Here is a 15,602-nt window from a genome sequence, read left to right on the forward strand (position 1 = left end):
ACAACAATAAAAAAAATTTTCTCTCTCTCTTGTTCTTTATTTCCCCAAAACTAAGTATTTTCCAAACTTGTTTTTTAACATAGACCTATTTTGTTGCCTAATGTCCATTTGTTTTGCTAAATGGTTTTGAAAATACTCATCTAAAAACTTAGGTGACAGCAAGCTTCACATTTATTTGTACCCATTTCCCCCATTCCTAATTGTACTTACTTTATATCAACTACAGGATTCTTCTAAAGGTAAAATAAAGCAGAGTAGCGTAATTGTGCTGTAAAACTGAAGTGCCTATGTAAACGAGAGGAAGTACTAATAACAAAACAGTCTTTTCTTCTTAAATTGTAGAGTGTGGTTGCTGAATTTATATATAAGAAAGGATAGGAAACAGGATGATTAAATTATTTTATATTTTATCATCTTTATTTTTGTCTGTATTAGTTGTTAAATATAATATGATGACCAAACAAGTGCTAATATTTATGGCATAGTTGTATAAATTTAAAGATTAGGTAAGTATCTTTATGTCATTAAAATGGAAGATTTGCATATACGAAGTGTATGTTTTCCAAATGGACTCATCATTCTGGTGAAAGGGCTCTGGAAAGAGCATTTCTGTCATTTATAAATCCCAGCTCTCTAATAATTGTACTTTCCTCCCAAAGGCCAAAGCTGTAGATTTAAGCTGCAAATTACTTCTTTTACAAATTAACAGGGAATTTTTGTTCAAATGCATCACCATAACATGGATGTAACACACATAAACACATACATTCCAAAATAATTCAAAAATATGCTTCCTTGTAGCTATCAGGAGTATTCATACTTCTTGTCCTGTTATGGGTACTGTCAATTTGTTTGGCTACTTGCCATTTTAAAATGTTTTAGTTGACACAACAGACCAACCCTACATTGGTACAGGTTATTGTCAATTTCTCTTGAAAGCTTTCTGCCTCTCATGAACTCTTTATCCTATCTAAAAGTCCTCCTTACACTTGTCCTTCTAGAAAAGTCTTAGTTATCCTTCAAGCCCTAGTTAAAGGTTATCATTCTGTGATCCATATCCTGATTCCAGAGCACAATTAATTACTGTGTTCAAATCTTGTTATTGAACTAATTACTTCTAACTTTAGTTTTCTTTTCATATATCTCCTTCACCATGAAGGCACCAACCTGATGTTTCAAGTTAAGCACTGTTACTAGTTATTTTTAATTCCCTGGCAAAGTGATTTGCACACATATAGTGTTGACTGTTCTTTATGTACAAAGATTATCTTATTGTAATGATGAACTCATACAAGATCATAAAAATATTACAAGATCAAAGTAGGTAACTTCTGAGGGTACTTGGTTCAATCACTAGGAACAGTTTAGACACTGCAAATATAATTGATGAATTGTTATTTGAATCTCAGTGGATCAAGCCTAGAGATTTCTTTTGTTATGCTCTGGTTAAAGATAGGTTTAAAACTTGAATTATTTGCCAGCACTATATTTGATAAGTTTCACATAAAAATAATAATAATGAATTCTGATATCTATTTAAAATTGGATGTGTAAGATCTTGGAACACAGGGCCAACATTACCATACAGGTAAAAGTCAACTGGCTTTTGTGTCTGCTGACTCTTTAGTCTGGAACAGCCCTCTAGTTTCCTTCAGTCACTCTTATACCCAACCTACTTCACACACTTATTCTCTAATTGGTCCCTTAGGCATTCCAGTTGTGATTACTTATCTTATTTATTGTATCACTTATAAAATAACACATGAACCCACTGAGGATCCATAATGAAAATTTATTCTCCAGACTCCTGGCACAAGAATTTCTCAGTCTATTCTTTCATTATAATCAATATTATCTGGAATGATAATTTTATCTGAAAGTGTAATCTTTTCATTATAATTAGTGGCACCTAAACTTTATTCTAAGGATAATTCTCTCTCTTGATTAGTTTCTTTTCTTTTCCTTTTTTTGGGGGTGGGGTGGGTTGAGATAATTAGGTTTATGTGTTTATTCTTAGAGAAGGTACTGGGGCTTGAACCCAGAACCTCATGCATACTAAGCATGTGCTCTACTACCTGAGCTATACCCTCCCCCAGATTAGTTTCTTTTTATAACTTCTGGGCATTATAATTCTGTAATGAAGATGGTTAAACTATTTGTATGTGCTCTCAGAAAATTTAGAGTCAAATTTGTGTTCCACCAACAGCTCAAATTTGCCAACTGTTTTTGTATGCTGTAAACTCCTTAAACTTTTTCTGGGATAAATGAAAAACAAATAAATTAATTAATAACTGAAGAAAACTGTGGTCTAAGTTTGGCCACTTCCCTTTTCCTCTATCCAAGTTTCTCTTGCTTTATTCACACAAACTCTTCTGAGTGAAAATTCCTTCATGAGTAATTCATACAGGACTTTGTTATTTCCAAATCTGGAGTCTTTATGCTTGGTCTTTTCACATAAGAATACCACAATCTCCTGTATTTTTGGATATAGTAGTAAAATAGCTCCTGCAGAATTTTCTTCAAATCTCTATAATTTGGAGCTCTCTAATACAGCAAGTAACGAGTGCAATTCTCAAAGGTCAGACTTCTAAATATGCACACACTGTTAAGATCTGCAAAAGGGTTTTCTATCACATGTTACTGTTTTGTCTCAAAATGTTCCTCGGATCAATGATAAAGCCCATAATTTTGTACTAAATCATAGGTGGCAGTTAGTGGTTCAATTGACTTTAAATAAACTTTAGATCATAATTCCCTCCTTCTCCAACAAGTTGTAGTCACAGGAGCCATCCTCTTTGGGAAACATCTGCACATTATACACCTAGATATTACAGGCAAAGATCTTCTTAAAAGTCCTACTTCCTACAGCTCCTGACACTCTCTAATAATTGCTATGTGTGACAGTAGTTGAGAGTAGAAGAAAAAGAGAGAGGATGAGAGAGAGAAGAAGCATATGATGGACTTCTCATTCACTTCTTAATTGATTTTAATTCATCTAAGTGAACAATGCTGGCACCTAAGAAAATGGTCAGAAGAAATTCCAGCTTAGTGACTGAATTTGTTTTCTTGGGATTAATGGATCGTCCAGATCTTTAGCCCATCCTTTTTGTGCTGTTGCTGGTGATCTACTTGATCACTGTTGGGGGGGTCCTTGGGATGCTGGTCCTGATCAGGATAGATTATCACCTCCACACCCCTATGTACTTCTTTCTTGCTAGTCTGTCCTGCTTGAATTTGTGCTATTTCACTAATGTGACTCTCAAGATGTTGATGAACTTCTTATTAGAGAAAAAAAAAACATTTCCTATACTCATCGTCAAGCCCAGTGCTATTTTTTCATTGCCATGGTGATTACTGAGTATTACATGTTAGCTGTAATGGATTATGATAGGTACATGGCCATCTGTAACCTTCGCTTTATAGCAGCAAGCTGTCCAAAGGGGTCTGTATTCACCTGATTGCTGGTCCATATGTCTATGGGTTCCTTAGTGGCCTGATGGAGACCATGTGGACACACTGCTTGACCTTCTGTGGCTGCAGTATCATTAGTCATTTTTATTGTACTGACCCACCCCTTATCTGGCTCTCCTGTTCTGACACGTTCATTAACGAGACCTCCATGTTTGTGGTGGCAGGATTTAAGCTCTCCAACTCCCTTCTCATAATCCTCATCTCCTACATCTTCATTCTTATTGCCATCCTGAATATGCATTCTGCTGAAGGTAGGCACAAAGCTTTTTCCACCTGTGGGTCCCATCTGGTGGCAGTGACTATGTTTTATGTCTGCATGTATGTTAGACCTCCCACGGACAAGTCAGTGGAGCAGTCCAAGATCATTGCTGTTTTCTGCACTTTTGTAAGCCCTATGTTGAACCCCATCATTTATAGTCTGAGGAACAAGGATGTGAAACAATCTTTCTGGAAATTGATCAAAAGAAATGTACTTTTGAAGTAAAATTACAGGGCATCTTTCTTTAAATATTAAATAAAAGATATTTATGAGAACTGGATACAACTTTAACTGCATTTACAGAAAAGTCAATTTTAAATCCATGACGAAAATCTATATTCTAGCAACAAAACAGTAAAGACATAGGTATAGAAGACTTATAGTTTTACATGCAACATGTGAGTGCATTGTGTGTAAAAGACTGGGCATTATACGTGTCAATATGGGGGATCATTTCTCTTTCTTTACATACTTTGGTATTTATAACTTTATAGGTTAATTTTACATTATAAAATTTATACATTCTCATAGTAAAACATTCAATCTCTAGAAGAATATACGGTGAAAGAGTTAAATATTTCCTTTTCTCTGCCTTACACTGATCTTCCATTGTCACGTCTCAAAATTACTATTAAGAATTCCTTATATTTCCAGGAAGTTTCTGTATATCCACAAATCAATGTATGGTATGACCATATACATATACTTATATACACAAAATTGTTAATACACATGTTGACTATCATGAGCTAACTTTTAGTGGTTTTAATTCTGTATCATTTACTATGCAGGGGCTTTGATTTAATGGTTTAGAGGATGTGACCACAGCTGCTGTTGACCTGCCATCACCTCTGGGAGACAGAACTTAGGATAACACCCTTGTGTCCATGACTGACATTCATTTATTTCCCTCTACCTATGACAGTAATTTTCAATAAGACGTGTTCCTCTTAAGTCCTAACAGGAAACAAGAATCTTCAAATAATTTATTTTTCAGATATTAACTCTTGAAGCAGGCAGAGAATGGCTGGTACAAAGGTTTAGGTCTTGCCTCAGAAGGAATTTTGGCTTCTTTAGAGTTTATCAATAACATTCCAGTCTCCTAAAGACTAAGCTTTTCGTGCCTTCTTTCATCCCTGACTTTTAAACTATTTTCCAGGATGTGATGGATATTTGCTATTTATCCCATAGTTCAGATTTTACCCACAATTTTTTTTTGTCACAACTAGTTATCATGAATCCAAATTTAGAATTAATTATGATTCTTACCTGGAAGTATTTTAATGCTAAAGGATGCACATACAAGTTGATTTTTTTAAGATATTAACATTTCAGGTGACTTTGAAGCTACATTTTATAGGCAAAGTTGATGAATGTTTGTCATTTACCTACAATGAGTCAAGTTCTGCTCCAAGAACCAAGGACATTTCAAGGAGCACTAGGATTGTATAGTTTTGTGAAACTGCAAAGATAAAAATCAATACAATTTGCTAAGTGTTAGAATATAAGAAAATGAAAGGGCTGATGCCGTAGAGGAATCAATTCATTTTGAGTAAATTAAAGATCATCTTATGAATGTACAAGGCAAGAATTTGCTCATCTTTTGTGCACCTGCTCCAACATACGCATATCTCCCAGTACAATGTTATACCAGACCAGGCAGGGTCTGACCAAAACAAGTGTCAGATGTTACTTTCAAAGGAAAAGGAAAGGACACAGAACTGTAATGTCTCCCAACTGACATATTTTTCTCAGGTGTATTTCAAAGCATCTTTTCTCTCTTAGAGCTTATTTTTGCTCAGCATTTACTGCAGAATAACATTCTCATATTTATTGATTCTATATTATCTCATATGATTATTTCCACCTTTCTACTGCTAGAGCTTATTATTTAAATAAATTTATTTTGAAAGTCAGGTTGTCTTCAAATTCTGTTAAAACACAAATAGGTAGCTATTCTTGTAACTTTTAACATTCAATTAATAGTTTGTCAGATTCTACTTAAAGAAATATCTGGAGATATGTTGCTTTTAAGCACACATTCATATAAAGTTGTGTAAAATTATTTGAAATGTTAACTCAATGTCCATGTTTCTATCTTTACCACCTAGCTTGGCTTGACACCAAATAAAGGTTCCCTAATTATTGTAGTGTTAAAAAACATAAATGAATGTCCATTTTGAAAGTAAACAAAGTGCCTCCATTTTTACATATATAAGAAAACTTTTTTTGAATGGACCTATAAGTGACTCGAAGCATGTTAGTTACAAGCCAGCAGTACTGCTCAGAAATACAAGTGCCCCATGTCACTGGTATTTATGACCGACACTAACAACATGAAGCCCATGGTTTTGCACACACGCACACAAGTTTCAGGTAAAAGAGGTTTTTCACTAAGTGCTTTCATGAATTGAGTGGCTGGCATTAGACAGTCTGGTTTTCAGTTCCTACTATGCTGTGCTGGCCATAGAATACACATATGCTCATGAAGTACCTTTTCTATTAATGAATTATTTCAGTAGACCCTGGGTTTATACCCCAAAATTAGAAAATTCCCTTATTAATGATAAAGTCTTTCATGAAGAATGTTAAAACTATCTCTTACATCCTTGCTCTTCTCTTTTTAAAGGTAAATCTGTTGGATTCTGCATTTATTGAACAAACTAAGCAATGTCATGATGGAACAATTTAAAAACAGAATATTTACTAAACTTTTCTAAGGAACAATAGTTATATTATAGTTTATATTTTTCTTTCCACCTATCTAAAAGATCATGACTCTAATTGGTAGTTTTTCTAATGAAAACTGATCTATGTGTATTTAAAAAATAATTGAATATTTCAGGGAATAGTAATGTTATAAGTCTAACATTTTTATTCATATATCATATATTTTATATTGAATAGTGGACATCTGAAGAATGTTTACATTTCACACTCACACATGCATACATGAAGGAGAGAGAAAGAATTAATACTTCCCAAAGATCAAGCACTGTTTTAATATATGTTGTCTCACTTAACATGGCCACCAATAGTATTACCTCAATATTATAGTTTCTCTTTTAAAAATGAGGCTACAGAGACTACGGGTTAATTATTAACCCAAAATCATTTAGCTTACAAAGGAAGGCCAAATGTATCTGGTTTCAAAGGTTACTGATTATTTTTCTTACAATACCATCTTTTTCACTGTATTTTTTGAAGGGAAAAACCATGTCATGAATAAAACTATCCTTTTTTGTCTTCCAAAAATGCTGTTGATCTGGTATTTGCTAGCTGCATGCACCCTGAATGATATAATCCACTGTAAGAAAACCTCCTATTTTATAATCTATAAGCAAATTCTGCTTGTTGAATAAAGTGAGCTTTGTAATCAGATCCTGACTCCATCATTTATCAGCTAAGTTAATAGTTAAAAGCGTGAACTCTGGAATCAGATTTCCTGAGGAGGTTAGTCAACCTCTCTCTGCCTCAGTTTTCTCCTCTGTAATACATTTGTATAGGGAAGCTGTGTGGAAGAAATGGTTTAATACCTAAAATACTTAGGACAGTGACTCTTACTTAGTTGTCCTTCAGTAAAAGCTAACTCATTGTTACTATTAACTAAAAAATCATTTCACCTATTTGAGGCTCATTTTCCTCTCACAGATTTCTGTATTTCTCCACTGTTACATTTAACATTTTCAAGATATAATACTCTTAAAAGTTTGGTTATTTAACTCAAAATCTGTGTTCCCCGTGCAGTAGTAAATGCCGTAAGGTCAGATGTAATGTTTGAAAGCAATTATTTCTCTATTGCTTAGTCTGGTACAATAGTCTGTGCTCCCTAAAAAATAGAGAGATGATAGATAGCTAGATAGAAGTATAGACAATGTTTACAAAGTGGAGATTGTGATATGTCTTGCAGAGTGATGGGAACTAGAAAACTTGAAACACATTGATGGAATCTTAAAAGTGTATATTTTATTCATGCATAATAAATCTATTTTTATTTCTTTAAACAGAAGAATTCATCTGGAAATGTTCAGAATAAATCAGACAAGAGTGAAGGAGTTTAGTTTCCTGTGGTTGACTAGTTGTCCAGTTTTGCAGCTTGTCATCTTTGTCTTGTTTCTATTTATTTGTAATATCTTTATCATGGAAATGTTAAGCCTAAATCTGGAGATCACACCCTCATGTTGTCTCTTTGCCAAGCTGCCAGCCTCACACTTTTTGGTTAACTTTTTATTTAAGAAGGTCATTTCCTTCTCCAACTTACCTGAATTGTATGACATGATCACATTCCTGTTAACTCAATATTTTGTTCCCGTTGCTCTCTGTGATAATGAAATCCACATAATCATCTGCTTTTCATGTAGTTATAGCTTTGAATCCCAAACGTGGCACACTGATGTGGCCACTGTTGCCTGTGTAAGTGGTTCTGTATAGACTTGTTTACCATCAGAGTTGTTCTCTCCAGAGCTGGCAATGTGGGGCATCGTTATGGTGGCTTGCCACTTTGTAGCTACTCAGACCAAATAAAACTGTTATTTACCAGAGACCATATTGGAACTACAGTGTATGCCTAGAAGTATACAGGAGCCTCAAATTAGCATTTTTACAAACACATTTTCAATACTTTAAATCTCTGTAGGCCAGAGAAAACTGTCTGCTTTTGAATCTTATAAACATGGCTAGGTAATGATGCCTCCTGGAAAGAATCAACAGCAAAATTAAAACACTATCTTTCTTATATGTTTGTGACTCTTATTTAAAACTGACAAATAAGTACAAAGAGAACTGCAACATTTGAAAATATGAAGAATCCAAAGTTGAATTACTACATAGATCTTTTTTTTCCAGAAGCATACAGAATCACTATATGAAAAATTTGAAAGGTTCATATTTGATCATGTTTTTATGTATGAAATATTATAAACATGATGTTTTTATTTGTCTTTCATGATGGGACGTGATTCCTTATTTAAATAACAGAATAAAATCATATGAATTTTCAAAGAATGTTCAAATGAGAGTCAAGAATAATAGCTACATTATTGACTAACTGCAAATCTTTGGTTCTGAAGCCTTAATTCCTCAGTTTATAAATCTTATCTGTCTTGCATTCTACAAATAGATGTCCAATGGTAATTCAATTGTTGAATGAATTTTCCTGATTTTAGCAAATCAGAATGCATGTGAAGGTAGCCATTGATTTCGGAATTGCAATATATTTAAAATTTGTATTTATTTTGATGGCCTTGGATTGAGAGATCTATTAGAATAAAATGGATTTTTTCCTGGAAGACTTACTCTGTTTAATGAACTTAATGGCAGCCGGTTTCACCTGGGCAAGAATATATTGGGGACAAGTTTCCTCTTATTTCACACCTCAATCAATAGAAATATCTTAATGTGCTTGTGGTCACATATTAATTTAACTCAGCTTAAAACAAAGTCATTAATGTTTATCAAAAGCAAGACACTGTAGTTTTTAAGAATGATTAAATATATGCATACTGCCTATGAAGAGTGATGTTTATTCATTGAAAAAACTCACAACTATTTTACCATGAGACTTGCTAAGGTAAGAGAAAGAGTTAATGTATTTTAAAAACTTGTTTTGTGAACACAGAGGAAGAAAAATTAATTCTGGTTAAGGCTTGTAAGGTAGTTCTTCCAGAAGGAGATGATGATGGAGCTGGGCTTTGGAAGTTGTGTAGAATTGTAAAAGTTAGAGGTTGGGTGCAAAAGTATTTTCTAAAGAAAGAGGCAACTGATGGAAGGAGAATAGCTTGGTTGTGCCTGGGACACCAATTAATGAAAAAAATCCAGAAGAGGTGAGGCTAAATAGTAAGCTGGATCACACGAGGAGTGAAGGGAAGCTTTGTCAACATAGTTAGACTTAATTTGGTGTAGATAGGAACCATCAATAATCTCTAACCTGAGTAGTGCCATGAGGGTCATATAACTTTTCATTATTCAAAATGTTTTAACATGTTCAACGTGAGAGACAAGAATTCTGTGAAGAGCAATGCTTTCTTTTAACCGAGGTAGACAGTGACTGCATAAATGGCCACCATTGTTAATCTAGCAAATAACAGTCTCCTTCGCAGACCATTTTTAATTCTCTCCAAGATGTCTAGCTTTTTCCTTCCATTGAGGGATTGGTATTAGAAAAAAATAAATTATTCACTTATCTATTTGTTCTTACTTCTTTATTGCCATTTTAGCACCCCATTTCTTTACAGATTTAGTGTTGTGCAGTTTCTGATTATCAAGGTCCTAAAGTGTATGGTCATGAATCACCCTTGTCTCCCAAACTGCTGAACAGGAGCTGAGTTCCACTAACTTCTCAGGGTTAAAAAAAAAAAGGCTATCTTCAAGGAAATGTTAATTGGCAGAATTGATTGCTTCATCCTGACTTTTTTTTTCAAAATGCCATAGGGAAAAGGAATCAACCTTATAAATACAAGCAGCCATTTCCTTCATTTGTAATTTTTGAAAGCCCATTGGTTTCCTTACATCTTTATAAGGAGGGCTGTCCATTTTGTGTGTGTTAGGAACTAGCTTAACTAGTGTATTTATACAATCTCTTATTTGCTAGGAATAAATCCATGGTTAGAGATAGTTTAAAAACTACATCAAAAGGTTAGAGTTAATTATATGGGAAGTGCTAATGCTCATAATTTGAGAATTTTTATTTCTTCTAAATACTAAACAAAGGAAAGGTAGAAACTAAAAATTCCATGTGGCTTTTTCTGCCTCACACATGGTCAGATATTTACACACATTCTAACTTTTCAAATCCTCAAAGAAAACCCCTGGGACAACATTTCCAAGGTGAGAGCACTGAGACTTACAGAGGTAAGTTGTCTGCACAATTATAGAGCTTATGTGCAGCACAGTTGTGATTTTTCAGATGAAATCTTTCCAGTTCCAAGACTTATGTGTTGATTTTATGAGGTGAATATCAGTGTTAAGGTGATCAGAAATATTTCACTACAAAATATATATTTTTTAAATTTTGGAAAGCACCAAGATACTTTGGGAGACCATTTGTAAAGAAGGCAAGATTGAAGAATAGGGTATAAACACACAAGAGGGTACGATGTGATGTCTCAGTGTCCTCTGCTGGGAGATGAGAAACAGTGAGATATTCTGCAGGGAAAACAACACACATACACTGGGGCAAAATGTGAACTGCTTAGAATAATATGAAGAGGAAATAGGCAGTTCTTCAGGTGGTTCCAGGGAATAAGAGAGAGAGATAAGAAATAGGAGGGAGGAAAAATAAGAGAAACTGGAAATGTGTTATGAAGCTGGGATTAGATATGGAATCAAATACTATAAAGCATCCAGGGGAAAAATCCCATGTTAGGGTGCAGAGGGGAATTTAGAGAATAAATGTCTAATGTTTAAATTTTTTTTTATTCTTTTTGTAACAAGTATTATCTTTCACCTGCATTCCATAGAATTGCATTGTGTGTGTGTGTGTGTACATTTTGGATGTCTAAATGGCATGGAATTGATAGAAAAGAGGTTGAAGGCAATTTTGAAAGATCTCAAGAGGCTAAATTCTGGGCTACCTAAGCATTGTCATCACAGATTTTAAGTGAGTTGTAACATGGTCCTTGAGTGTAAACTCTGAGGGATTAATTAAATTTTAACTAGCAATTATCACTTGATATAGATTTAGCTTGTATAGCAGTCAGCCTTGTGGGAGTCTTGAGCACTGATTGCATTAGTTGTGTAATAGTTTCAATTCCCACTAGAGTGAAAGAAAATAACTTAAACAAGTTAGAAGTTCAATTCTCATTTACATGAAATTCTGAAGTTCAGCCCTGCCATGATTTTAGGAGCTTCAGTCTGCTTTTTCCACCATCCCATTCGGATGATCCAGGATGGCTTAGCCTTCCATCCCTATCTCAACCAGTGGTAGGCAGACAAGTGGAAGAGGAGGGCAAGCCTGCATTATAAAGGGACAGATACAAATTGCACATTTCTCTTTAGTTACCTTCCCTTGTCTGGGACCTACTCGGGTGGTAGCAAATCTAGCTTGAGAATAACCAAAGAAAAGGGAAGTTGTTGCATTTGTCTGCTTTGTTTACTTGGATTTTGCTTTGTTTCTTAACTGCTGCCCCATAAAAACCAACTCTGGATCCAAGGATTGAAACTCATACAGGTACGGGGGAGGTACTGCTTCTAGTTTAGACTCTGCTCAGATCCCAGCCTGTGGGTCTGTCCTGTCACATGACCCTTCAATCTGTTCTCATAATGGAAGCAACATGCTGAACTAAGGAATTTCTATGGTCTAATTCAGGTCCTGCAACTGAAAAAGTAACTTTTTTGGTTTATTGAATTAACTAGAAAAATGTTAGAAGACTTTTGAAAGTTTTTCTGTACATTATATTGGTTCCCATTCATGACAAAAGGTTTGCAACTGTTCAGCTTTTCAAAGATTTATCTTTTCTTTTATTTTCTCCCCCAAGTAGCACCTAGTCATTGTAAAATAGGAATACTGAGATTTTACATCTTACAGAGGTGAATTAAGGTATATATTTTAATTTATCACTTAGTGCCTTATTACAAACAAAATAAATGATTACAACTGCCATGACCTGGAAGAAATAATTGTTATCAGAGAAAGAAATTTTGGTATAATAGTCTTGACTTCTAATTAAGTTATCTGGTAAATTCAATTAGATAAGTGGTGAGTGTCCATTTGTTTATTGGCACTGAGTGCTAAATCTGGGATGAGAAATTTGACGTAAGCTTAAGTAAAATGTGAAGAACAGACAGAGTAGAAGTGGAAATGAGTAAGAAATGTAGTGTGAAAGCCAAAAAGATAAATAGACAGAGAGAAATAACAGAAAAATTAACAAAGAAAAACAATTGAAGTAGTCGAATGACAGACACCCAGCGTCAGTTTGAGCTTATTTGCTAGTGGTTAATTAGATCTAGTTTTAATCAAAACACTATGTCTGGGGTCTCTTAGGACAGACAAGTCATAGAAAATGAAAGCAAAAATTTCGGAGAAAAAAATAATGTTCTAAGATTCTGTGATTTTTTTGCCACTTAAGAAAATCCTGTGTTGATCCAAAGTTCTCATTTCCCATTGAAGAAAATTATGAGAAGAAACTTCACTTCAGTTACTGAGTTCCTGCTCCTGGGACTGACCAGTTGCCAGGAATTGCAGATTCTCTTCTTTGTGCTGTTTCTGGCCATTTACATGACCACGGTGGCAGGGAATCTTGGCATGATCGTCCTCATCTGGGTCCATGCACGGCTCCACATGCCCATGTACTTTTTCCTGAGCCACTTGTCCTTCGTGGATCTGTGCTTCTCTTCCAACATGACTCCAAAGATGCTGGAGATTTTCTTACCAGAGAGGAAAACCATCTCCTATTCTGCTTGTCTGTTGCAGTGTTACTTCTTTATTGCCCTGGTCCATGTGGAGATCTATATCCTGGCTGTGATGGCCTTGGATCGGTACATGGCCATCTGCAACCCTCTGCTTTATGGTAGCAAAATGTCCAGGAGCATGTGCGCCTCCCTCATCACAGTGCCTTATGTGTATGGGGCACTCACTGGCCTGATGGAGACCGTGTGGATCTACAGCCTCATCTTCTGTGGCCACAGTGAAATTAATCACTTCTACTGTGCTGACCCTCCACTGATTAAGCTGGCTTGTTCTGACACCTACAACAAAGAAACATCAATGTTTGCTGTGGCTGGATGTAACCTTTCCTTTTCTCTCCTCATAATCCTGATTTCCTACCTTTATATTTTTCCTGCTATCCTGAGGATTTGTTCCTCAGAAGGAAGGCACACAGCTTTCTCTACCTGTGGCTCTCATCTGACAGCTGTCACCATATTCTATGCAACTCTTTTCTTCATGTACCTCAGATCTCCCTCAAAATAATCCATGGCACAGGGGAAAATGTTGGCCGTGTTTTATACCACTGTGATCCCCATGTTGAATCCCATGATCTACAGTCTGAGAAACAAGGATGTGAAAGAAGCTCTGATCAGAGAACTGTTCAGCAGGAAACTGTTTTCTAAATAAATTTGGGTGCTAATTTTAGTTAAACACTTTTATTTTATATGTCTTATGACCTTCTCTTAAGTCTTAATACAAAAGTAATTTGTCCAAATCCATATCCTTTTCTTGAAGGGCTGGGGGAAATTTCCATAGAGAAAATTTAACTAAAAGGAATCTGAGTATAAATATCAACTGTTAAGAATTTTGAATTCTCTGGGAAAACTTTGCTTGTTGAGACCCAAAAGTAAAGCCCTGTACATTGATGGATCATTGCCAGTAAGAAATTCAATTCACCCTTTGGGAAAAAAAATTAAAGCTAGAATTGTATTTTATCTTTAGAAGGTTTAATCATACAGTTTTATCTGTCTCTTAATGGGGATTATTCACTTTAACATGTAGCCAATAACTTTAAAAAAAAAAAACACTTCTGTACAACTTTACTAAATAAACGTGCCTTCCTTACAGCTTAAAACCAGCATTGCACTTGAAATTTCAGAGTGGGGAAAATTTACCCCTACCTCATTTGAGTTCTTTTGACTGGTCTAATAATTAAATGGACACAAGAAAGATAAACATAATGAAACAATTTAATTCATATGCAAAGAGTTGTCATAAAAAAAGAGACACTCAAAGTGACCAAAGCAAGCTGTTTACATACCATTTTTAGATAAGACACCATTATTTGTGAAGATTTAACTAGACCAAGGCACTTGTGCTAGGGTACTGAAGTAATGAAGAAGTCACGAGGTTTGTTAGACAGCTTTCTGAGACCTGGATTCCTTACTGTGGTGACAAAGATGCTCTCTATCCTCCTGCTATGGAGGATACCTTTATGTGGGAGATTTATTTCCAACATTTGAGGAAAAGAGGAGGGTCAGAGTTTTTTTAAATAAAATTTTTTTTCACTAACTATTTCTCAAGTAACTTTATTTCAAAGTAACCAGTATGCAACTGTGGTTCATCTTGGGGTGCCCTTCTCTGAGCCCCAGAAAACTCATCCAGTCTACAACACAAATCTCATCTCATTTAACTCATCTGCAGCTCAATTCTTGGCTCTCCTTCCATTAAACCCAACTCTGGCCTGAAATACACCATAGCCTTGGTCCCCCAGGAAGCACGCTTATCTTGCCATGATATATTCCTGCCTATTCTCTTTGAACTCATGAAGAAAAACAAAGAAAAAATATTAATTGGTCAAATTGTATTTCTTAAAAGTCTGAATGAAGAGATATAGTTACTTGATAATGCATTGAACATGCGTCTAATACTAGTAAATCAACCCATGAGGTGTGCAACATAGTTATAATAAAATGTCACCTCACATTTGCAGAGCACTTTGTAAGTTCTATGGTCCTTTTCCTTACCCCCACTTGATTGCACAGAATATGAAGAGTAGATGATATTTATTTTCAATGGGAACCACGTGAACAGAAATTATTTTTCCTATAAAGACAAAAACCTTGCAGCTCAAATGTCAAGCTGACCACAGAGAGTCAAATCCAGTACCAGCTCTTCCAGTCTTGTAGGTGTGGGTTTTCTGGGTGCTGACACAAACAGGTCCCTTGAAGGTGACTTGGAGCTTTAAGGATAATCACCTGCAGGGAAGATGAGAAGCCAGTGATGAGGTGCACACAAGGCGAGCAGTGAGAACAGAGACCCCTCATGGTCCTGGGGCTGTTGAAGGGCTCCCATCTCTGCACCAGCAGAGTCCGTGAGAACAACAAAACCAAATTAGTCTGTTTAGGCTTTGACTGATAGAGACATTAAAAATAATCCCATCTGAAAATTTAAAACAATAATTGAATTATTTTGTCAAGTTGAGGTTTAGATTTACACTGCTTTCAT

General features: G+C 35.3%; 1 protein-coding gene and 1 pseudogene across 1 annotated transcript; both read left to right on the top strand.

Annotated features, from left to right (window-relative positions):
• Nucleotides 1–3,006: 3,006 nt before the first annotated feature.
• On the top strand, nucleotides 3,007–3,955 carry LOC102528048 (olfactory receptor 5M5). The gene is given in 3 exon segments (XM_031691084.2): nucleotides 3,007–3,285; nucleotides 3,288–3,405; nucleotides 3,408–3,955. Coding segments are annotated over 3 exon segments (945 nt in total).
• An 8,887-nt stretch (nucleotides 3,956–12,842) lies between these two features.
• On the top strand, nucleotides 12,843–13,781 carry LOC107035399 (olfactory receptor 5M8-like; annotated as a pseudogene).
• The last annotated feature ends 1,821 nt before the right edge of the window (nucleotides 13,782–15,602 follow it).

Source organism: Vicugna pacos, unplaced genomic scaffold (genome assembly GCF_048564905.1).
Source record: "Vicugna pacos unplaced genomic scaffold, VicPac4 scaffold_19, whole genome shotgun sequence".
Classification (NCBI taxonomy): domain Eukaryota; kingdom Metazoa; phylum Chordata; class Mammalia; order Artiodactyla; family Camelidae; genus Vicugna; species Vicugna pacos.